The 26,072-nt window shown below is 43.3% G+C and overlaps 1 protein-coding gene across 1 annotated transcript in view; it reads right to left on the bottom strand.

Moving 5' to 3' along the window:
- Window positions 1–26,072, bottom strand: part of MBP (myelin basic protein) — a 48,440-nt gene that overhangs the window by 10,955 nt on the left and 11,413 nt on the right. The window contains exons 3-5 of the mRNA XM_085845227.1: window positions 15,299–15,412; window positions 10,613–10,771; window positions 6,970–7,134 (exon numbers count right to left, since the gene is read on the bottom strand). Of these exons, the coding sequence (XP_085701353.1) occupies window positions 6,974–7,134; window positions 10,613–10,771; window positions 15,299–15,412 (434 nt within the window). The 3' untranslated portion in view covers window positions 6,970–6,973. The remainder of the gene's footprint in view (window positions 1–6,969; window positions 7,135–10,612; window positions 10,772–15,298; window positions 15,413–26,072) is intronic.

Here is a 26,072-nt window from a genome sequence, read left to right on the forward strand (position 1 = left end):
TTCAATATAAAAGGATAACTTTTATAAGGAACATGCAAAATGTTGAGATGTAAATCAGGCCTCCAGGGCAGCTTTGTTACACCGATTGGCTGGATTAGCAAAAGAATAATCATCTTTGTTGGTGCACAGTGGCAAGAGACAATAGCAGCAACTGTTGAGCTCTCCCCATTTGACACAAGGCCGCAATGTTTCGAATAAAGGGAACATGGCTTACGCAACATCAAGTGGCCCTACAGTCGGTTTCTTGCATGGCTGTACTACAGACAGATGGTTGCGGCTTTGTGAAACCGTTCTGATGTCACCTGGCATTTTCAGACTTCCCCCGTGACTATTGCGGAAGGAAATGAAAGGGGAAATGCCATCTTACCCAATCGTGCGACATCAAACAACGTTTCACTTTGACCCACCCTGGAATATTCTAGCTTGGCTAACCCAACTACTTACTTTGAAACACAATCTCAAATAGATTCAACATATTGAAAAACGATCCTTAAATCTCATATTTTGATGCTTCCTCAAGACACTTCTCTGACCTGCCAAGATAGAGCACTCGATGCCAATCCTCCAAACAACATGTGCATGACTAATCATCATGTGTGACTCCATCACAACAACAGGATACTTCACCAAAGAGAAATCAAAACTTATCATTCCTCATCTTTCGTAAGATAACCGTAACTTACAAGGCGCGAGCATTCAGTTTTGGATAAACGATCACGCACTCGCTTCTATTTACTTCTCCATTTGGCCATGCATTTCCAGTCATTTCCCATTTGTAAACCAAACAGGGATAGGTGGATGTGGAATGTACAAGGATCTGCCTTTAAAATGATACCAAATGACCCGTTGGCAATTTCAAGTCCACTTGCGCTCGACGGCAGGTGCTTCAGGAATGACAGCATCTTCCTTGTCCTTATCAAAGGCAACACTATTTTGGTAAAGATTCTCTTGAACAAGATGAATGCTCGGTAACACAAAGAAGACCATCCGGTCCATCATGCTTGGACCCATATCCAGAAGCAGCCAGCACTCCCACCTGCTGCAGATAGTGCTAAATATACGTGTAACCTAAGTATGGACTTTGGCCAGGCTACTCGCACTCCAGAGCTCAGTACTTATGTAAGAGACGTTGGGATATTTTATCGTCCACAACCTTATTGCAGACGAGGCAGCCGGCTTTAAATCCCAAACAGAAGGGCAACATTCTCCTAGCTACAGTACTTTCCCTGTTAGCATGACACCAGCATCATTTGAGTTCGCTTCATCATTAAGTTTTTTTTCAGTTCTCTTACATATCTATAGTATATCATTTACTGAGAGATCCAATCCAATGTTTGCCTCAGTTCATGTGTAACTGATCTCTGGTTTTACTGCTCAAGTCTGCAGCAAAGCACAAGTTGCTCCAAAAACAAGTGCAAAACAAAGGTATAGCTTGAAAATCGAGCACTTTCCACTCGTTAAGAGTCCAACAAGCATCCTGTCTGTCACATGATCAGAGGTCGACAGTAAACAAGAGCATTCAGGAAGCAAGACTGCCCTCCCCCCTATATTTTCCATAAATGTGCAAACATAATATCTGCTTATGGCTGAGCAGTACTGCTTGAGATAGTGTTGGGTTAGTGGTTCCACATTGATTAGATATGGGCTTCTGATATACCATGTGATACTATACATATAAATAACTTGGTATTACTACATTAGAAAGAGATTTGAGTATCATGTTGGAGCTTCTGTGCAAATAACACAGAAGTATTAACTCCAATTTATTCCCCCAATGAATTTAAGTCGTTTTGATGGATCTATTACCTCCACCGCCGGAGGTGGACGGATTTGGATGACATTTGTTGGACTGGTCGGGTGAGTGACAAGGACGAACTGATTAGATTTGGTTGAAGATCAAATCTAGATCCGGATACGAGAAATTTTTGGTTTTTAAAGTGATTCTTCACCCTTCAGAGATGGGCACAAAAATGATGCACTGCATAGCACGATATTTCAAAAAGTTGTGGACGAATTAGGACAAAACTTGGTGGATGAGTTGGATGTGTGACAAAAACAAGGCAATTACATTTTGGTTGGAGACCAGATACAGATCCGGCCTTTCAGTGGGATACAACACGTAAACACTGAATCCTGTGATGTGGCGGTTGCTCGGAAACAACTTGCCTTCTCTTCTTGGAAGGCAAAGATGACCGAAGGCAATCTCAGTGCATTCCAAAAAGTCCACAATAAGTGCATCCCCACTCTCGGCAGAGCCAGAAAACAACATCTGTCCAGTCTCAAGAATTAACTTTCAAACTTGTCTCCCTCCTCTAAAACTTAGTGGGTACCTTGTTAAGTCTGTCTCTGGAGTATGCTCCACTTCCATTCCATCCCTCACTTCAAATGGCACCACAGCCGACTCCACTCGTGAGAAGGCCGAATTCCTCAATTCTGTGTTTGCTTCCAAATCTTGTGTCCCCAATCCCTCACTCACCCATCCTTCCCTGTTGTACCTGAATTCTCCTGAACTCTGTGTATTTTGCACCTGAGAAGGTGGAGAAGGTTCTTTCAGCCCTCAACTCTGACTGCGACTGGACCGGACAACATCAGATCACCTGCCCGAAAAACAGGACACAGTCAACATAAAAACCTGCTCAACTAGTTTGGCACATCCTCTGTGCCCTTTTCACCCTGTTATTTGTGATAGGTCATCTTCCATTTTCTTGGAAATCCAGCAACATCACTGCATTACATAAACAGGTGCAAAAACTGATCTCCTTTACCACAGACCTATCAGATTACTTCCAATCATCAGCAAGGTCTTGGAATCCATCATCACATTTGATATGAAATCCTTCCTTTTCTCCAAGGACCTCATCTCAGATCACCAATTTGGTTTCAGACCAGGTCATTCCACCTTGCACATGCTGCTTCTACTCATCCAACAATGGATGGAGGCCTTCAATGTCAGACGTGAGACCAGAGCTATCTTTCTGGATATATCTCGTGCTTTTTATACAGTCTGGCATCCTGCCTTACTCTCTCAAGTCTCTGCCTATGGCATCCAAGGCCAACTCCACACATGGCTTCCTGATGTCCTCTATTCTCACAGCCAATGTGTGGCACTCAACAGAATCCTTTCATCGCCTCCCCCTGCCAAGGCTGGAGTGCCTCAAAGCAGTGTTCTGGGCCCTCTCACTCTTTCACATACAAATCTCACTCTCTCTGAAAGGACCATCTGGCAAACCCTCCTATCTACTTTCTTTCCAATCCTCTTGAGGAAGTTCAGTCATTCAGTCTCCTGGGTCTAACAATCAGCCATAATCTTTCTTGAGCAGACCACATTTCAAAGTTGGCCAACAAAGACAGCCACTGGCTGAGCATCCTCCATCGTACATGGTCCTTCCTTGGGACACATGAGCTCCTATCCACCAACGACTTTCATCAGCAGCTTGATGAAGTCCTGCTCAACCCTCTGGGCTGGCTCCCCTGCCTCACATCTTGCTCAGCTTGACTCTGTGGAAATCAAGGCCTTCAAGATCATTGGAATCTACCACACTGAAGCTGAGTATATGGGTCTATCACTTCACCATCAAAGACAGGTCGGTAGTCTGTCTTCTTCCACATCTTTTCTGGTCTTGGACCCTCTGCTCTTTCCATGCTTTGTCCCTCCCCCCCACTCCCCAGGTTTATGCAGGGTTCACATGGTCCAACATCAACCCCCTTCTGGTGAAACTACCACTCATTTGTTCCTCTTTTTCCCAACTGTGCAATCAACTTCCACATCCTCTTCTCATGATTCTTCCCTCTCGGTCTTCAAGACAGCTGTTCCCCACCATCTCAGATCGTCCCCAATCCAAAACCATGATCTTTTCTACCCTCGTAAACCCCACCGAAATCCTTCCTAATTTTCCAGTTTTCCCTCCTTGGAGTTTCCTTCCTCATGCATACGTGTTTTGCGTCCTGTTTTAATCTGTTCCGTCCTGATCCGTCCAGTGTGCCAGCTTTTCCACATGCCTCGACTATGTTTACTAAAAAAAAAATTCAACCTGGCGGAAGTATGCGCTCTACCGAGTACCATTCTAGTTTAATCTGGTATTGGTGTGGCACAGGCATGATGGGCCAAATGGCCTCCTCCTGCATCTGGGTTCCTTATTGTTATAGTAGGGCCATGCAAAAAAAAAATTGGGATAGTAGTACCACCTTACATTGGGATTGGTTAATGGTACTATATCAAATAACATATGATGAAGGTTAGTAGTACTGTACGATGTTAAAGTTACATTCGTCGTACAACTTTAGAGTTGGTTTCATGGATGCCACCTTTGAAGTAGATGGGTTAGTGGTACCCAGGATTGTTGAAAGTGTTGAAAAATACTTCAAGCTTTTTGCACTCCTACAATATGATATTATAATGGCATGGCAAACAATTTATACCTCTTATATGAAAAAAAGAATATACAGTTCTTGCGATTTTATAATATGGCAGCGGAGTGCAGCTGGATTTAATTTCCATGTCACATTCCTGAGTGTTGCAGCATGATGGCAAAGAAATGCGTCACCACGTAATCGCACAATTCCGCAGCCTTGTCATCAAGCGAACCACAGGTACAGTGAGCAATCAAGAGGCAAATTATTACACCACAACAGGAAACGATTACGCAGATTGAGATGCAACTCTTTGTCGTACAACTAAAAGTGCAAGCCCCCCCCCAAAAAAAAAAAAACGTTTAAAGCTCACTTTAGGAAAGTAAAGGAAGGAAATCATTTACTTTGACTTGGAAAGTGGGGTTTCCTATATTACATAATAATATCCCTGTTAATATTCCTGTAGCTTAGCGTATAACCCCACATGAAACCCGAGAGGATGACTGTTGAAGAAAGTTTAATGTAAGCAAGCACCAAAAGAAGAGAGCAGGATGAGAAGATCAAAAATTTTAAACCAACTAAAGAAACAACAATTGATTTAATAATATGATGGGCTTCTTCGTTCGACTGCTGCACAAGGCTGCGGGGTAGCATCATTGACCGAGAGCGGAGTGTGCCGTTCATGCGATGCCCCTCTGCTGCTGGTTTGGGCAGGAATTTGTAATTTGTTCAGGGTGCCAGTGACAGATAGCTCGCCGACTCTTCACGAAGGACTCCTCAGGATCTTGGACGACTCCACAGCTCCACATTTAGAAGAAGCTCCACATTTCATCGTCTGCTTGTTTTGCTCATTACGAGATTAAAAGTGCTTTTGAGACGACTTTCCCAAAACTACTTTTAATCATTTGCAATGGCACCACATCCCCAAAGTCTTCCTCTCGGGTAGACCGATGTTTATATGAAACGTTTTTAAGGATGCATCGGCATCATGACGTGCTATGAGCGAGATGATTTACGAGAGCCAATGAAAATAAATGATCGTTTCGTAAGACTGTACAATCACAAGACCTGCAAGCAGATGCCAGTTGTTTCGTAAGACTGTACAATCACAAGACCTGCAAGCAGATGCCAGGGCCTGTTCTGTGTGACATTAACAGTTGTACATATGTAATGCAGCCTAAGTAAATAACAGAAGAATTACCTTGCCACATCCCCAATGTTGGACTGAAAACCAGTAAAACAACATTTCGCTGTGAAAACCCATCACTATGCCTGACAATTAGTAAGCCTAAAGGTATGTGTACTCTCCTCTAAGCTGTCTAGCCTGGGTTTGAATCTCGACCCAGCTCTAAAATGTCACCCGGGTGTTTTCGCATACGTCAATGTGTGTGCACTATCCGTCGGCTGGATGGTAACCCGGGTGTCCCATCTGATAGCATAATCCTGGTGGATGTCAAAGGTCCCCCAGTTTACATTGCGACGAGTAGACATGTCATCGCAAGCAAATTTAGCACACAAAATGGGGAGTAAAAACCCTGCTGGAAGTTTAGCAAAACGGTTCAGGGGACTTCACGGACTGCAGGAGAGAGTATGTTCTCATCCAGGTGCCTCAACTGGCCCCCACGTCGAGGCTGTCTGGAACCCCAGGACCTTTTTGAGGACCCCGGGCCAGTTACGCGGAAGAGGTCTTGGCTGTTTGCTGGTGTATTCTTCACGTCGCCTGAGCCCCACAGGAATATGTTGCACGAAGGAGTCCGCTTTGCCCCGTGTGGAGCTGAGCCCAGTGAATGTAGAGTCAGGACCAGTAATGATCGGGAGAGAGGGGGAGGGGGGAGAGGGGGGAGTGCAGATTAATCAGGACCTGTCAGTGTCAGTTGGGAAATCCTGGGCTCGTAAACCTTGTATCCTTTCCTCTACCATATATTAATTTTTCCTTTGCAGTTTATGTAGTCCACAGTGATGAACTACACTCGGCTGCAATACAATTTGAAAAACTTCTTCACTCTCACTTTATGACGCTTTGTGCCTTTCCTGCAATCCCTTGTGACCTGGATCGTTTTTCAACTTGCAATCCTCACCATATTAAAATGCACCTTGTTCTTTATGATGTCACAGTGTCACAGCCTTTAGGATTCTACTTTATTTTTTATTATTCACTACATCATGTTGTTGTTGCTGCTGTTGATTTTCATGCTTTCTGAAAGCTTCCGTCAAGCCCCATCTGTCACCTCCATAGTCTTAAGCTGTATTATGTGCCTAAGTTGACACATTAAACTTGATTGCAGAAATATTCTGTTTCATTAAAAGTAACCGAACATCATTCCGATGACTTGTTTTCACCACTCACCTATGACCATTCATCACCTGTTTGATGGCTCGATGACTAAAATCTGTATTTGCAGACTCATGGTTTGCTAATATGTTTGTAAATACAAAAGAATGTAAAATGTAGGACGGATGATTGTCACAAACAAAGAGAATTTCTCACCACACATTCTGACGAGTTAGGCTGTAATTATAAATAAAATAAAAAAACATTCAGAATGTGGCTGATACCAACAAAACAGCAAAATCAACTGCTGCTGACCTCGATTGCTTTACGGACAAGAATTGCTGTACCTGGTCACTCCATTGGTGGCTCCAAGTCGTACGACTCCGACGGCCTGTCCTTAAAGGTGTTGTCCATTCGTTGAGGAGCATCTCTTGAGAAGAGGCGTGTAAAGGCTTTTTCTGACTTATCGGTCTTTTCTGGACTCGGAGGATCCGTTCGGTTGGCACGTGTGGCTGCAGGACGTAAAAGAAGGATTTCACTCGAATTCATTAATGTCAATGCAAATATTATCATAAAGCTACCTCGGCATTCAACATAACAGTTTGCTGCTGTTTATTTAATTTTACCAAATAATCTTATCTTACTGTAGGGTCAGGTGCAGGAAGGAGGTCAATTGGCCTGTCTTTTACAAACTGGCTGGCCAGGTTTGGGGAACGAGAGTAGATTTTGGCACAGAATTGGTAATTTGTTCAAGAGGGCCAGTGATAATACACCTACTCGCCACTTTCACGTCCATCCGAGGGGTGTCTCAAATTTGTGATGCAACACCCTGCCAATCCCAGAGTTTGTAGTTTGATTGGTAATCAAATCCTCTGCATGATCCTGTCAAGCTTTAATTGGTCTATCATCATCATCAAACCAGATTATTTGCAGACCCTCGGTACTGCCAAAGCAGTCTCTCGGCAAGGGTTAATGTTGGGTGGTTTGGTTATGCTATGTGGTTTTGGCATTGCCTTCTCGGCAATCAGAGCAACAGTTTGGCAATTATCTAGGGTGTCGACTCCTCTTCATAAAGGACACCGTGGGATCTTTGACGTCCACCAACTGTCAGCAGGAGGGACACCCAGTTTAACATCCATCTGATGGATCGTGCACATCTTAATGAATCACCTTGCATACGAAACACCAGGTTGACTGTTCATAGCTGGGTCAGGGTTCAAACCCAGGCGAGACAGTGCAGGTACCTCTAAGATATTCTGCCAGCCCAACTCGTTTCTCGTCTATAGTTTATTATAATCTTGTATTCCATTACCTCTTATAACTACAACAAACAAAGATTGGAATAACATGGAGAGTGTAAAATAAAAAATAATCAAACATGTAACCAACCATGAGCTTTCAATAAAGAATTAAAATGGGGGAGAGATGGCCATGAAAACCTTTTATCTAATACCCCACGCATGTAGCGCAAAGCGGGGTCAAGCAATTGGTTCACTGTCTGTCTGTCGGTCTATCTCGATGATCGAGGATCTGTTTGATGTGAAGTGAATTTTAGATTTTGAAAATTCGGAACATTAATTGGAACACGAACCTGCGGTTTAGCAGTTCTGTACTTTGGCTCTGAATTTGGCAAATTACAAGGAATCTTGTCCCAATCACACATATGTGTCGAGAGGAGTAAAGTAATTGCATCATTCTTTCTGTCTAGCCTGGTGGTGGCTTAGTGGTTAGGGTGGCTGACTTGGGATCTTAGGGTTCTGAGTTTGAGCCCTGCTGGCCACTGAATTAACACCAGGTGGGGTTGAGTCAACCTGTCATCCTTTTGAGGTTGGAAAAATGAGTACCAGTGTACAGGTATACGGGCACAGCATCAGTGGCAGAGTTGTGCCCCAACAAAATGATAGCTACCCAGCAGCCAAGCTGCCATATGCAAGAAGAAGATTCTTTCTGTCCGTCTGTCAAACAAAATTGAAAATAATTCCATTGAGGATACTTCACTGTTTTTAGGGACACCATAAAGGACACAAAGAACAAGCACGAATAAGTAATTTAATGTGTTAAACAAGGTGGTGTGAGGGACACTGCATCACCAGCTGTAAACTTCTGATTCAATGTTTTGTTTTTCTGCAGCCTTCAAAACTTTTATTTTATTTCATTATTATATTAATACGCTAAGCCATATTTTGTGGACGTATCTCCTCAGAAACTGCCAGACGGATTATCGCCACTTTCGGCATTCGGGTGCTCTGTGGTCTAATGTACAGCATGGGCTGTGTGAGATCGCGCCAGACGGACAGATTTGGGAATTTTTGGCGATTTTCTAATTTTTACATTAGTTTGCATGGCGACGTATGACGTCACTGCTGAGAGGTGTAATGACGTCATAACATCGGTCATCCGCTGACGTCATTACGTCTGTCGTAGACAGACAGTCACCGCTGAGAGACGTAATGCCACTCCTAGAAAACAGCGTCTCCAATGTAAAACATTCTTCAGCACATGCTGACTTCCTCAGAATGTGCATTTGACACAAAAAAATGTAACAAGAAACATTGTACATAAAGAAATTCTATAAATCACATTGTGAACACTGGATATATTGACGTCCTAACGAACCCTCACTTTATAAACTTCGTGCGGAGCGTGGATTTGGCTAGTTTTAATTATATACTATCGGACTCTGGCACTCGCGGTGGATATGCTCCTGAAAAATGTCGCGAATGTCAAATCCGTGAATGTCGGAGCATTGGTTCAATGGGAAAAAGGGGGATAGGTTCCCGGCAGTTCGAGATTTAGAAGGAAAAAAAAAATACTGTGAAAAACTGAATACGTGAAGCACAGGACCAGGAATGGAGAAGCAGGTCACATTTTATAAATCGCGAATCCACGTGGTCCGCAAATAGTGGAACCACGAACGTTATGGTCTGACGGTATTTGAACACTTTAGAACACATAACGCCTTGTTTGTACTTCCAAAAACCTTCAGTTCAGCACTAGTTGGCCAAAATTGTACGCTGTACCGACCAATCAAATTTTTCATGCACTCTGAGGGTGGAGTAACAGTGAGATTCAGTCAAAATGGCGACGATTCAGACTTAAGTTCAGCGAGATTCAAACTTCATCCAAAAGACCTATTTGGTTGGTGCATATTTTTTTCGATGATTGTTCCAAAATCGTCAGTTTCTTCAAGGAGAGTCGGCATAGAGTTCAGCTCTGGACTCTTCTGTTTGACCCATTGCTTCGTTTGTTTGCTATCGTGCCTGTTCTTCAAAGTTCACGGACAAAGCTAATAGAGATAGTGCTCAGAAACGCAAAGCAAGAATTGAAAAGATCCTTCCATCTATCCATCAATCCATTCCATCTATCCATCTATCCATCTATCCATCAATCCATTCCATCCAACGGGACCACACTCTGTACAGAGCGTCGGTGTTGCCGAAGCAGTCTCCTGGGCTATCGCGCACAACCCTGGATGGGTCACCACTCCGACACAGCCTTGAGAGGTAATTCTGATTCTCAAGAAACATGTCCTGTTTCTCAAGACTGCATGGGGTAAGGTGTTCTAGGAACTCTCTAGTCCATGTAGCATTCACTTTTTATTTCAAGGTTACTATGTAATGAGAAGACAATCAATCCTGAGTTTCTGTGCAAATTGAAACAAACATAGTTTTCTAATTTCGAGGAAGGAATAAAAATATTTTTACATGACATAAGTGTGGCGGTTAAATAGTCGGACGTGACACCCGGGTTGAGGAGCGACTCATAAAAGGATTTGAATTATGTCCTTGCAAATTGGCTTTCACACATTCCTTATTGCTAAAATTTTCAAATTAACCCTTTGTACATGATTACAGTTCATCGAGTCTCGACCAGGATAAAAAACGAGGGTGAAAATTTCACGGTTAAATTAACACTGGAATTCAGCAAGCGTAAAATCCTATTATTGTGATCAACAGAATTAAATTTCATTGGCAAGCCTCAGGTGGGCACCTGTGTGAGTTGGAGATTCAGATTCGTATGACTCTGAGGGCCTGTTCTTGAACGTGTTGTCTTTGCGGTTGGGCGCGTCACGGGAGAACAGACGCATCAACTGTGATCTCTTGCCATCAGCAGAGGACTTCGAATGACAATCGCCATTTCTCGAAGACACTGCAAGAAAAACAGGACACACTCAGCTAGTTAAGGGTTAATACTCTCACATGGAAATAGCACTTTGTGCACCGGGTTCCTCAACACGTCAATTAACGTGCAAAATCAAAATCATTTCCACAGGGTGGAACAGATGTGATGATGATTTTCAGCCAACTTTATCATCGTTCATTTGCACCTATTCTTCCTCCCAGCTTGCTCAATGCTCGTTATCATGTTTCCATTTTAATCTTCAGGGAGACGTACTATGACAAATATATATATATAATTTAATCCAAGTGCCTCACTCGCCATCACCACATCTCTTCTGAATAACGGGCAGTATACCTGCCATGTACAAAACTAAAACTGTCTGTGGCTGACACAACCATTTCAGAAGGCAGCCAGGACTATTATGCTTTTTTCTTTTAAACCACAAGTTATCATGCTTACAGCAGGCTAACATGGCAGGAACCACTCACCTCCCAAATATATATATGATACACAAAGACCCACTCACATCTCTCACCTATGAATGGAGGAAATAACCAATCACCTCTCACCTAATCAGTTAAACCCAGATGGCTAGCATTATATAAATAAAGCGACTCCTCCCACACTCTTCTAGCCGAAGAAGCTGCATAAAGCAACAACGAAAAGCTACCAAGGTAAGCCCTTTGCTGTTTCAGTACCCCCTCCCAGAGTTCCTCCAAAGCTGTAAAGACATTCACAAATAGTACACACATGTGAATCCCAATGCTGCACACCCTTCAGCTGCCGGACAGGTTTCATCGCTTGTTGGTGATTCATCAGCGGTTTGATATAGAACACAGCCTTTAAAAAGAAAACATTGCTGTTTGGATACGTTTTATCACCCCAGTAGTGCCCTGCTACGTTGCCTATCCTCCCCTCACACTTCCTTCCCTTGCCCTTTCACTGTGCCCTTCCCCTTACACTGCCTTCCATTCCACTCATGCTGCCTTCTTCCCCTCCTCAAGCTGACTTCCCTTCCCCCACGCCTCATCACTCTCCCTTCCTTCTTGTCCCCCCTCCCCTCTCTCTTTCTCTCTCTGCCCTACTCCCTCTTTCCCCCCCCCCCCTTAGTATGTCCCTCAGCGAAGTGATGGATGGTAATTGCTGGTATATATATATATATATATATATATATATATATATATATATATATATATATATATATATATATATATACATATTGACAGGCATTATGCCGTTGTAATGAGGTCATCATCACCAAGATGGTCCAAGTCAGGAGAATTGCATAATTTTTTTTTAATATATAGCGAAACATGTGGAGTGTGACGAACACTCCCCATCACCATTGGACATAGTCCTACACCAAAGCGTCGCCTCGGCCCAGCAACTATCAGGCAAAGATTATGTGGTCAACATCAGTTAAACATCAAACAGAGATGCCTATCCAGATTTCAGGCTTATTTGCCCTCATCAGGATGGTATACCAATATATATATCTAACCAATGATGACCACATTCATCGTTTATACATCAGACACCTCCTAACCGTTATGATGAGCAGCGCCACGGATTATCTCTCACAAGGTAAAACCGCATAATCCGCAAAGAACAACTGTCTGTCTGCCACCCAGACGATTGCTCCCGGTAATGCAAACCATTCAACCGGAAGGCACGTAATGTCATCGGCGGGAAAATCGAAACATGTGGAGTGTTACAAGCACTCCCCCTCTCTCCATTGAACATCGTCCTTGATGTCGTTGATGTTATATATGTATATAAGTATATATATATATTCTGGATCTGTATTTTTGATGAATTTTCTGAAATTTGTAGAATTTGTTTTTCATTTGGAGGTTGTGTGTTACGATATGTAAGTTAAGGTTGAAAAAGTCTCATTTAATGCAATTTAATTCTAGGCTATAAGGCAACAAAAGATGAATTTTTTAATGGGGTGTGGACTTTAAGGCACTGTTTATGTATATAAACCAAAATATGTTCCTTCCGACCCGATAAATACATCATGGTGTTAAACGCCACGGGCACGTTTGCTTCTGCCCTGATAGCTTCAGCAGTGCATGCTCGAGTCTATTTTCACGACCGAGGCTTTAAGGTCACAAAGGATCGTGAAGTCGTTGACCATGGTTGGTGGGAGCTCATCAGGACAACACAGCACATAATTGTTTACCTGTGACTATGCAACCTCGTTGGCTTAAATACTGCATTGAGCCTCCTCACTTGGTAAAGGCCCTGTCACACCTTGACGTTTTAGCCAGCGTATGGCAAGGCATCAAAATGTATGTAAAACGCTGGCATACGCTGAACTATTCATGTTTTTTTCCAGTTTTGGACGTATTCATAACGAGTTGGACGAATGCATAACGTATTAGTAACGTACACAGAAAGTTTCGATAACATATAGATAACTTATATCAACGAATGCTGAGCGTGTTGTCGGCGTTCACAACCTATACCCAATGATAGTCTAACTTATGCATAGCGCGGCAGCGTATCACCGACGATCACGTGGCGTAGCCTATTAAAACGCTGCGGCTCGACGATTCAAATCATAACTGCACTACACATCGAAGTGTCAAGCCGCTGTCACACCTTGACGTTTTAGTCAGCGTATGCCGACGTTTGAAAAATTTGCCGAATACGTTATGCGTAAGTTTTGTTTACGTTAAGATCACGCTGAAGCACGCTGGCATACGTCGTAGTATGCCGAGTATGTCAACAAATTTTCAGCATGTTGAAAATTTTTCGACGTATGCCAGCGTATGACGCACATGTTCCGCATACGCTGGCCATAAGTTGTAGGCACGTTATGCGATCATTGACATAAGTCGACACACGTTACTTGTAAGTTACTCAGAAGTCGAAACACGTCGAGGTAATGTTTAGCGTCAGTGTTCCAGACTCCCTGGTTTTTTTTGTTTGTTTGTTTGTTTTTTTTCTTCGGTATGACGGTGATGTTGACACTTCGAGTTCTAGTGCAGTTATGATTTAAATCGTTGAGCGGCAGCCTATTAATTATATTATATTATAACCGCACTATAAATCGAAGTGTCAACATCACAGTCATACCGAAGAAAAAAAAAAACCAGGGAGTCTGGAACACTGACGCTAAACATTACCTCGACGTGTTTTGACTTATGAGTAACTTACAAGTAACATATGTCGACGTGTGTCAGCGATCGCATAACGTGTCTACAACTTATGGCCAGCGTATGCGGAACGTGTGAGTCATACGCTGGCATACGTCGAAAAATTTCAAGCATGTTAAAATTTGTCTGCGAGCTCGGCATACTACGAAGTATGCCAGTGTGCTCTTCACGTATACAAAACTTACCCATAACGTATTCGACGTACGCCAGCGTTGTAGACAAATTTTTCATACGTCGGCATACGCTGGCTAAATCGTCAAGGTGTGACAGGGCCTTATAGCAGTAGAGCACAGTTCACATTTATGCTTTACTGTTTTACCAAGCGAGGAAGTTCAACAATATCCTGTTTGTCTGACAAAAGCTTCAAAATTGATCTGACAAAAAAGCTTCTTTATAAGCCATAAATATATGTGGCTCACTGAAGCACACTATTCCTATGTTAATTCTATCGAATGCAGATGTAATGGTGAAGATCTAATTGATGAAAATGAACTCTTTTAACGAGGCTCTTCTAATCGCAATGTGCCCTCTTCAATATCCCGTGAACACACCAAGCAACGACAATCTTCCAATGTGAATGCAAACAAAGTTCAAGGGCAATATTTTTCGAAACAGCACAAATCCAGGCACAATGTTTCATCGAGCTTATTCAGTTTGAAGTGACTGTGTCCCTTATTGTGTTCCACGTCCATCGATGTATCCGAGCATTGCGTGTCAACTTCAAGCAGCATAAAGCACTCTACTGGAGACAACAATTAGCGTAAGAGGCGAATGTGTTGCTGCGTCATGGACGTGCTATATTACCGAAATGTAAGACTTCATTGAGCATGTCAAATAAGATTAAGAGTAACAATCCTTGACTGATCTGCTCTTCCCTTGCACATCCCTCCCTCTGCATCTTGATTAACCAGACTCGGTGATGAAACGGTTGGTGTTTGCTCTGATTCCGGGAGCTCGGCGGTTCGAAGCCTGACCGAGTCACACCGATGAGTTTTAAAATGGTTTGTGCTGCTTCCTTGCTTGACACTCAGCATTCAAAAAAAATGATGCAGTATGAACAAACAATTCATAGGTTGGCAATACCAGCACAGGTTTCGATGGGTTCCTTGTAAGTCGAACGATGTCGAAGTTCCAATTTTAAGGGAACTCGTTTATATTTATTTATTTACTTATTTAACTAAAGCAACCACCTTTGGCATCGATATCTCCACTACACCTGGCCTGTGCCAAAAACAGGCTCGGCTTACAAAGGTGCTCGTGCACGATGGCTTATTCTTACCAGAGGTACCTAAACCTGCCTGACAATAGTGGTATTCTTTAAACCACTCATAGTCAACATCTGCGTTCGTGCAAAAATCCGAGCGAATGAAAATGAATCAATTATACTTACCAAACACATCTTCATCAGTCCCATCATTTGTCGCCATGTTTTCCAGGCCGGTGGCCTTTTGCAGCTCGGGTTGATTGCCACAGACCCTTTCAGAATGGTGTGAACCGATGTTTCCTAGAAAGCAGATAAAATCAGATGCCTTTTCTCTGGATATACTGTTATTGAGCTCAGATATTGCCGCAACCGTCTGTACTCGAAAACGATTTGCCCAAGTCAGGCATATTTAGGAGTACATATGGCCAACAGGATGCTTCGATTGCAATCCGTTACCGAGGCTTTATGATTAATGCTGTTTGTCATGGTGTCCTCTGTGATGTGACGTGATAGTCTTTCTAAGAAACCATGGCTATTTCGACCAGTACCCTAAATAATCATTTGATCCCAAGCCTTGATCAGCAGAATTGTGGCTTGTGCTTCTTCGATATGGCAGGTTGGCTGCCGGGTAGCTATCACTTTGTTGGGGCACGCCTATGCCGCTGATGCTGTGCCCCTATACCAGTACTCTGGAACTGAATTTTGCCGATCTCAGAAGGATGACAGGCTCAGTCAACCCCACCCGGTGTTAATTCAGCAGTCAAGAGCTCAAACTCAGGACCCTAAGATCCCAAGCCAGCCAACACTAACCGCTAAGCCAGCACCAGGCTTGTGGCTTCTGCTGAAATTGGGAGACTTCTTGTTGTTCAGACTCACAATTCGGAATATTTTCAGAAGCATTACAGAATAATATCGTGACTTATGCACACGTCACGATAGTATCCAGTATCAGCTACCGTCGGTCAGCATTACAGCTGGATTCCAAAGCCAACTCTTTCTCAATATCAACTTCCACATATGATAGATGATATCGTTAGACATGCTAGTTGTAAGTGGCCACGAGGCCGAGTCAGAATTCATCCAATGCCTATTCTCAGATTTTCCTTATAATTTTGAGTGAAGATCAGTGGGATTGGCAGGAAAGATGTTGAAATGTTCGGGAGGAATTGTCGCTCGTGTGTCGTGTTGGATGGAGTACGTACCTGGACGTATGCTCCGTACAATCGTGCCAATTGCTTGGTGGTGGTTTTAAACTCAGGACTTTTCTCACTTTTCTTTACACTAATATATAATTTGATGATACAAGTAATATTCATTTAAAGATGGACCGTTCTCAAATTTGATAACGAATGGTTTGTATCTGCTCGACTCTCCGATTGGTGAGATTTTACTGGTACAAGTGTTGGCTTATAATGCGGTTATGATATCATCCCCATCAAATGGAAGTTTTAATAACAACATTGTAGTTTAAGGTGGGGTCATTGTTACCTCCACCACCGAAGGTGAAGGAGGTTTTGTTTTCACTCCTTTCTGTCTGTTTGTCTGTGTACAGGATACCTCAAAAGGTTGTGGACAGATCCGGATAAAAGTTGGTGAACAGGTTGTTGAGTATGTGACAACGACGAACTGTTTAGATTTTGGTGAAGATCGGAATCTGGATCTGGATACGAGAATTATTTAATTTTGTAAGTGATTCTTCACCATTGAGAGATGGGGCCAAAAACGATATAGTTCGGTGTAGCATGATATTTCAAAAATGTATTGGGCTCGATATGTTCTCGTGGATCAGGCATTACGTGGTGGAGGTATGCGCTCTACCGAGTGCCCTTCTAGTTAAGGAACCAACAACCAATATAAATATGAAAAGAGAGCAATAAACCAGTTCAACTCGTTTTAAACTAGTTGGCTCCAGTAAAGGGCTAACGCCCAAAACGTCAGATTGTCATTGCAACCAAAGGTGGTTATAGCATATGTCGTTCAACGTTCTGTTGATTGAATACATTATTCCACCTGTCCACCGATGCAGGTGAACAGTCGCCTTCACGATTTAGACTATACCGTAGTTGTTCATCTTGTTTGAAGCCCAAACACACGTTTAACGAGGGAGGTGATCTCCAAGAATCTGGAATCGCAATCATTCCAACCCCTAGGTGTTAGTGTCCTGAAGGAGTGGATGCTGCCATCAGTGTGATACAGTAAAGGTAAACCCACAACCAGGTGTGCAGTAGTAGTACAAGGCGTTAGTGTATGTAAACATTTCAAATCATGAAAGCATTTGCTTAACACCACGACATAGATGAACTGTTCGTGCTGAGTATTTCAATGACAGCATTTTGAATATATGCATGATGTCATGCTATAATCGCCAATAAGCTGTCAAGCCTGGGTTCTAATCCGGACCCAGCTATAAACTGCCATCATGGTGTTTCACAGGAAGGGTGATTCATCGATGTGCGTGCTGACCCTCGGATGGACGTTAAAGATCCCACGGTGTGCTTTGCGAAGAATCGGCGAGCTATTGCCGGCGCCATGGACAAATGACAAATTCTTGTCCGAACATATAGGGGGCACTGCATCAGTGGTGCAGCCGCACTCCCAGCAATGATGCAAACCAGCAACTTCAGACTTCACACGAAATGAATGAATGAATGAATGAATGAATGAATATCATACCATACTGCACTACGCTTTTCCTCAAAGGTGTGGTGGAACGAATCATGGGTTTCACTTAAAACACGGCAAGAAGACAACACCTTTATTTTATACTTCTCTCGAGTTAAGATGAAACGACATTTGTGAAAAGTTTCTGAAAGTGTTGACAATGAAGTTTCGTTTTCTTTTTCGACCACTGTCATATGTATCATTCATGCAAATGATGTCACTTTTGGTTGATGTTGTTGTTGTTGTTGTTGTTGTTGTGTTGTTGTTTTCCAAAAAGGTGAGCTCAAGCTCGAGGAATATCTGTCATTCTAGCATTTTCTTGTTAATCAACACTCAAAACTAAATATATAAGTTCCTTTACAAGGAACTTCAACGTCGGAGGAGGCCGTTCGGTCCGCATCAATGTTGCGCAATGCTCGCCAACCCACGGTTGTTTTTTCGTGCTCTATCCTTTAAATGCTGAGCATCAAGCAAGGAAGCAGCACATACCTTTGGTGTGCTGATTTAAATCTTTGTTGTGATTCAGCCAGGGCCAGGTTTAAACCACCAACCTCCCAGAATCAGAGCAGACACTCCAAGCATTACTTAGATATTGATTGAATGGACGCATTTACAAAGTCATGATTTACAAACGTGCCCTGACGGGTATTCGAACAAAAAAACCCACGCAGTTGAAGGAAGCTCTTGGCTATTCCGTATTCTCACCATGCGTTTGACATCATAGTTGACAAATTGGCAAAAGTACAGACATTGGAGCTCCTTGGTTTTATTAGGGTTAGCTGTGACCACCTGCAACCTTTTGAGCACTTTCTTTCCCTACTTCAGCTCCATCTGATAGCATATTGATAAAAAGTCGATGGGTGTCTGTCTCTCTGCAGCATCAACGACCAGGCCTTTCACAGCCCAATCTGCAGTGGGGAACTGTCGCATCGGAAATGACCTCGTCAGCGACAATCAGCTTGGCTTCCGTCCCTGCCATTCGGGCCCCAGCTTACTCACGTACTTGCGTCATGAGTGTTCTCAACATATGCCAGGGGCATACAATTGTGGAAGTTGACATTAAAGCCGCATTAGTAGAGTATGGCACAAGGGATTTCTGACAAAGATGGATGCTAATGCAGTCAGAGGGCAGCTGTTGCAGTGGTTATCCAGCTACTTGACGGGTAGACATATCCAGTCATGGTCAAGTAATCCTACCTGCCTCGATGCCAATGAGAGTACCACCCATTGTTTGTTGGATGAAGAGAATGCCACCATTTTTCTGAGAGAGGACTTAAAGAAGATCTACGAGTGGGGTCAGAAATGGAATGTCATCTTTGCTACTGGGAAATGCAAAGTCATGTCTATCAGTATACGACGACTGAGTGAGCAGCCCCTGGAGTTTGTTATGGGTGGCAAGCGCCTGCAGCGACTAGCTGAGCTGGACATATTTGGAGTCGGGTTCTCCTGGAGATTTAGCTTGCAGTCTCACGTGAACTCCATTGCCGTTAGAGCTGGAGAACCGACAAAGAGTGAGTGTACTTCATATCATAGTATTGCTTCATATTTGGATCCACCTGGCCAAGCCCGAGTGGACAAAACCCATGTCCGGGGCACAACGGAGTACGCCCCTCTCACGTGGATGTCTGCAAGTACCTCACATCTTACGAAGTAACGTCATGCTGTACGTATGATCAAGGCCCCTCCACAGGAATTAAATATCGACCCCCTAGCACACACTGGAGCAGGTCTGAATCGAATGTACAGACCACACACAGAGGAAGCTCCAACGCTTCTGAAGACCATGCTACCTCCATCTTGGACTCCATGAACATCCACCAGAACAAGTGCCTTCTTCGGAAGCTATGCTCTGCAAGCTCTTGCTGGCAAGACGGAGACTGGCCACCGATTACTTTCTCAGTATGATCACTCCTATATGTTCACAATAGTACTTGTGTAGAACAGCCAACCAGATACCACCGTCGGTCACGCAACAACATCTGGGATTGAGTATTCAGACTTTCTGCTCTCAGAACACATAGATGTGTTAAAGCCGAATTTATATATTAAAATAGCCAGATTTCCCCGTCCGTCTGTCCCTCTGTCCGTGACGCTATTTTCACTGGGACGTCATTATGGCGTTACGTCTGGGACGTTATTCTGGCATTACGTCGAGCACTAGACTAGACCTCTATGGATGTGCACGTCATCCCGGCGTCTTGCACTCAACCCGTCCCATCGCTTCGCTAATGGCAGATGAACACCATCACCCATATATCTGGCAATCTGACCTCCGTAGACATTGAGCTGAATGCCAGACGCTCGGCATCGGTATGACGGATTGGGTAAGATGGCGGTGTAGCAAGACGGCGTCACATCCAGAACGTGATTACGGCGTTACGTCTCGTGCTCGGCTCGGTCTTCATTGCAGTTTATTATTCATAACTCGATGAGAATTGCATTTTGCAACTTGCAATAAAAAAGGACGCAACGTCAATCCCTTGGAACATGAAACGCATTCATGATTTTGCTTTTTGATGAATAAGTGTGCGTATTGCTAAAATTCTGCCTGGTGTTGGTTTAATGGTTAGGGTGGCGGGCTTGGGATCCCAGGATCCTGAGTTCAAATCCCACTCGGCTGTTGAATTAATACCAGGTGGGGTTGACTCTGCCTGTCTTCCTTCCGAGGTCGGCAAAATGAGTACCAGCTTGCTGGTATCCTGTGTCGGAGTGGCGACCCGTCCAGGATTGTGCCCAATCGCCAAGGAGACTGCGTCGGCAGCACCAACGCTCTGCAGAGAGAATGGTCCTGATGGATGGATGGATTACTAAAATTAACGTTGGGTTTGTAGCAGTAAACAAAATGTTTCTGGAATTTAAAAAAATGCAAATATTGACGGTCAATAAACTGTAATATACATAAGATATGTTCAACTACTGCCAGCGAAGCGATGGATTCAACGCCAGTATACTAATCATATTATTGGTTCTCTTTTCATTTGCACTTTTGATATTTGGTTTTCATGATACAAGTGGGCACGGATTTCTGGTTTTCATTGCTTTTTCGTAAAAAGAAAGAAAAGAAAAAAAGGGAAATAAAATCTCATGATCAGTGCTTGAGTGCCATTTTCCATTGGAAAAAAAAAGTTTCATTTGAGAACTGATTTGCATCACCTTTTTTTTTTTTTACTGACTGCCTTTATTAAAACCCATCGGTTGTTTGTGTTACCAAAGATGTAGCATTTCAATGGTAGGCAAGACTTGTCCGATAAAAATTTGTGTGGCGATGGCCTTGATCATCAATCCATTGGGACCATACTCTCTGCAGAGCGTTGGTGCTGCCGAAGCAGTCTTGTAGGCTAGTGGACACATTCCTGGACGGGTCGCCACTCCGACACAGGATACCAGCAAGCTGGCACTCATTTTGCCGACCTCGGAAGGATGGCAGGCAGAGTCAACCCCACCTGGTATTAATTCAACAGCCGAGTGGGATTTGAACTCAGGATCCGAGGATCCCAGGCCTACCCTCCTAGCCATTAAGCCAACACCAGGCATAAGGATATACACTGCATATACTAGTGGGATGTGCTTGCAGACTGCAAGCAGAAGCTGGGATGCATACATACCTCATGCAGACATAACAAAGATAAGCTTTATATATTTAATGATGTGACATTTCTATGCCTCACTTAATCCCACGGCATTGACCAAACAAAGAAGAAGAAAGACGAGGACAAAGAAAGGTAAAATAAGATTAGGATGAACCCAGTCTATTGGCGATTTCACGAGGGAAGCAGAAATGGAGAGCTTGGTGAAGCTGGCAGTTAATGTTGATCCAGAGAGCCATTCTGGGGGAAATATTGTCAAGCCAACTCCAGTTGTCCCTCATCAATTCAGACATTAATTCTAGTGGCCCGCTCCAAACTCTCCCTGCCTAATTCAAGGCTGAACATGAACAGTCTGTCTTTTGGACAAACTTCTCTGACACCATCTCTGCCCTGATTGGATAATTTGGTGGGGGTGGGGGTGGGGGGGGCATCAGTCAGTTTTAAGATCGTAAAAGCGGCGGCTCGGTTCAGATGTTGGCTCAAATTCGTGACCTCTGGTTGACTTGGTAACAGACCACACCCCCACCCTTGATAGGCCATGCCTAAGCTATCAAAACATCCAATCAGGATCTGACTTGAAGCTCAGTGACGTCACAGTGGCTTGCGTCACATACAACACACTCGTGAATGTCCTCAAAGAAGGAGATTAATAAAAACAGAAACAAACAATCAGAGAAATGACAGATTTGTAACGAGGAAGTTAAAAAGGGGTGAGATGAATACAGAGGAGCTAACCAGACACCCAGTACTAATGTGAATTGACACAACAGCTATCCTCAATACATAATAAAGATATAACTGACCACATGAGATAGTGATCCCCCCCCCACCCTGGTACATTTTCCTTACAATATATATGCTTCTATCATTTTTGACAGGCTAGCATGCTGTAAGTAAGGGAGTGGGCAGCTGTTATAAACATAAAAACATAAAAACAAAGCTCCAGCCACACATGGCTTGACAAGAATGAACTCGTCAGTGTTATTACACTGCTGGGGTCTTTTTAATCTCCATGGCTTGGAATGAGTCCATACAGCTTTCTTGGTAAACAACCACCTGTGTATATTATATTATACAACAGGACGACTGTTTCAGACTCGAATGTTAACATTAAAGCAATATCGACTCATGTGAACTGGAAACCTCTGCAAGTGGTATCAGGCCTTTCTCCCATGAGGGATTCTTTATATACAAGCAGGGAATTTCAGTTAAAGTTTTAAAGTTGCAGATTCCATGAATAATACATTTCACAAACGTTATGATTCATAACATCAAGTGTGAATGGACGATGTGTTGGCGAGCATTGGGATGACCTTTCCTGATGGTCCATCCTCAGATGATGCAGCTACATCCATCATTCAAATTGATCTTAACAGTTCTATGGAATTGTCCCAGGATGGGCAGCTTCCCTTTAATCTTACAAAGTGCAAGGTCCTTCATCTTGGGAGAGTGAATGCCTGTCAGAAGCAATAACATATGAGTGACTTGGAACTACGAGAGGTATCTGACGAGACTGGTTTGGGTGTCATCATCAACAGTAAACTCTCCTTTCAAATGCATGTATTGACACAGGTGAATAAGGCAAGTAAAACCCTGGGCCTCATAAAAAGGACCTTTATAAACCTGGACAAGGAATCCCTGCCCATACTCTTCAAAACCTTCGTACGACCACGACTGGAGTATGGAAATGCAGCACAGCATCCTCGGCTTGTCGCTGATATCAAAAAATGGAAAGTCCAGAGAAGTCGAGCCATGAGGATGGTCCCCACGATTTGTGACCAAGAGGGTAGTCTGTGAGCTGAACGTGCGTGCACTCTTCTATCGGAGGGATATGATGCAGGTGTTCAAAATTCTCCACGGAATTGACAGAATAGATCCAGGTCGACGGTTCACACCGCAGGGTATCAGAGCCGACACGAGGTCACACACTCAAGCTCTATATCACAGCATCCAGACAATGTCGGAGCAAAAATTTTCGGGAGGAACATTTCTACCTGCACGAGCACGCACCCTTCCTCTAACAGGTTCGGTGATAATGTACCCAAAACCAATTTTCTGCAGACTGGATCAACACGTACAGGGCACAACCTCTTCTTCCGTACAGATGACGACGCTGACCCACAGATGACTCTTCAAAGTGTTGAACAGCGGATGGGCAATCCTCCAATAATAATTGATTGTTGAGCCATGATTGGGCAGACTTCATCACTGTGTTTACATTCCTTTGGCACAATGAATATTACCATTCGAAGTCTCATTGTTTCAGCCTCAATTAAAAAAAAAAAGTACTTTCATGTAAATAAAGGCATTCCCTTTCATTGACAAGTTGAACGTGTTTACTTGTTATTTTTTTTTTTAAACGACAGTAAATCATTGCTTAACTAAGAATTCCCAGCATTGTTTATGCATTTCCCTCCTAGTGTTCCAAAAATATGCCCGTAAACACGTAGTTAACTCACGTCCGAGTGGTTCCTGATGTGCCCTCGTGGAGAAAGTTATCGTTCTCTTTTCCTCGCCTTCTTCGCTACATGTGCAAGCAATGTCACCCAAAGTTCAACTTACAACACCCACGCACAAGTTAGCATCGTCATCGCATCTGACCAATCAGAGGATGTGACGATGCCCCCATTATGACGCTGGACTCCCACGACCATGCCCATGCCTAGTATGTGGTTTTGCCGAAGAAAACCCAAAGTCCACCGAGAAAAAATAAACTTATCCTAAGGCCTGACAGTCCGGCGAGCGAGCTTTGGCACATCTACCAAAAAAAAACAACAAAATTATTCAGAGCAAGGTGATGAAAGAAAAGTTTCTTTCCAAAAGTCTCGTTTCATGACAAACAGGCGGCTTCCTTGTTGCCGTTATCCTTTTCTAGCATCGTCAGCAAATCAAATGCAATCTTTCTTTTTCTGCGTTTTTTTTTTTTTTTTTGAGCACTGGCTATTTCAAAACAACTGATACTCATCCAGACTGGCAGGCCAGTTTCGAGATCTCAGCCCAGCTATATCAACCGTCTTGCTGGTGTTTCCTACGCGGGGCGATGCCGGGACCGCTGGCAAGGTGATTACAACCCACTCAACATAATCCATGCCAGGAAACTTCTCCGGCAACACGAGTACACTCGAAGGAGTCAGGTACATCGAGAATGACTTCTTTAGGTTCATGATCACTGGTCAGGTGGTTGTGAGACCAGTGGTTTTCTTTTCTAGTGCCAGGTGCACTATCTTACTGAGACAAATGTTGTTAAGGCAACAATTGTCACCGTTAACATTTTTCAGCAACTTAATCGCAATTTGCCTTTTACAACAACACGCAAACAACACGACATTACTCATCGAACAACCCTGGCAAGAATCAGCAGTTCACGACTATTCAACATGGGTAATATTAGTCATAAAAGAATAATGATGCAAACACATCATTCGGCACTGACGCTTTCAGCTCCGCAGGAGTTACTAAATGCTTTAAGGTTAGTTTATTGTGGAGCAGACGAGTCAAAGGCACACCAAGGCAATAACTGCCTTTGTTATACCCCTGGAATGAATGACGAGGTCTTTTATCCCAGCATGACCCAAGATTATTGTCTCTTTCAACCCGTCCCCATCCCTCGTCCCCCACCACCACCGCTACTCTCCATGAGCTATTCAAACTGGCTGCTCGTTTCCACGTCCTCCCAACCCACGACTGCTTGGGAAAAATGTTTCATCTTTTGTACCTCTGTCTTACACAAGCATCTTGTGTCTTCACAAATTCAGATTAGAGACTCCTCATCTGTAAAACGACTTCAACTCTTTCATTTTGCAAATTAAAAAAAATAAGTGTAGTTTGGCCGACAACCAACACAAAAACTTTTTTACCCCACGCACGAGAAGCGAAAAGCTGGGTTAAGGAATTGGTTCACTTCTGTCTCTTTGTCTGTCTGTCTGAACCTTCTCTCTACAACTGTCAGTTTATGATCGAGGAACAACTTAACCTCAATGTAATGTTATATTTTGAACATGAATCGGAAAACAAACCTGCAGTTTAGCAGTACTTTGACTGAATTCATCCAGATCGTGCATGCGCAGAGAGGAATGATCTCTTTTTTTTTCATCTGATGTCTGGCAATCAAATAAAATTAAAAATCATTCCAAACAGGAAACTTACTGGTTTTAAGGATGCCGTAAAGGACACAAAACAACAGGCACGAATAACTAATGTAATGTGTTAAATAAGGTGGTGTAAAAGACGCTGCATCAATGGCGATAAACTTCCAAATTTTTGTTTTTCTACAACGTTTAAAATCTTTATTTTCTTTCAATTGAACGATATACTTGAACACTGACTCGGTGGTGGATTGGCTGGAGAATCCGCTTTGAGTCTGGGTGGTTGGTGGTACGAACCCTGGTCGAGTCATACTAAAGGCTTTAAAAAGGGTACGTGCTGCTTCCTTGCTTGATGCTCAGCATATATACAAAAGCCTGTTCTTCACTTAGTGGTGAGGTTGGCTGCCTTGGGATCTTAGGGTCCTGACTTTGAGCCCTGTTTACCACTGAATTAACACCAGGTGGGGTTGACTCAGCCTGTCATCCTTCTGAGGTTGGTGAAACGAGTACCCCTAAACTGGTGTCGGGGCACTGCATGAGTGGCATGGTTACGCCCCAACAAAATGATGCCATAAGCAAGAACAAGAAGCTTGTGTACATATGCACATTGCACATACATATATAATA

The sequence above is a fragment of the Eptatretus burgeri genome, chromosome 11 (genome assembly GCF_056783735.1).
Source record: "Eptatretus burgeri isolate ZD-2024b chromosome 11, Ebu_testis_v1, whole genome shotgun sequence".
NCBI classification, from domain to species: domain Eukaryota; kingdom Metazoa; phylum Chordata; class Myxini; order Myxiniformes; family Myxinidae; genus Eptatretus; species Eptatretus burgeri.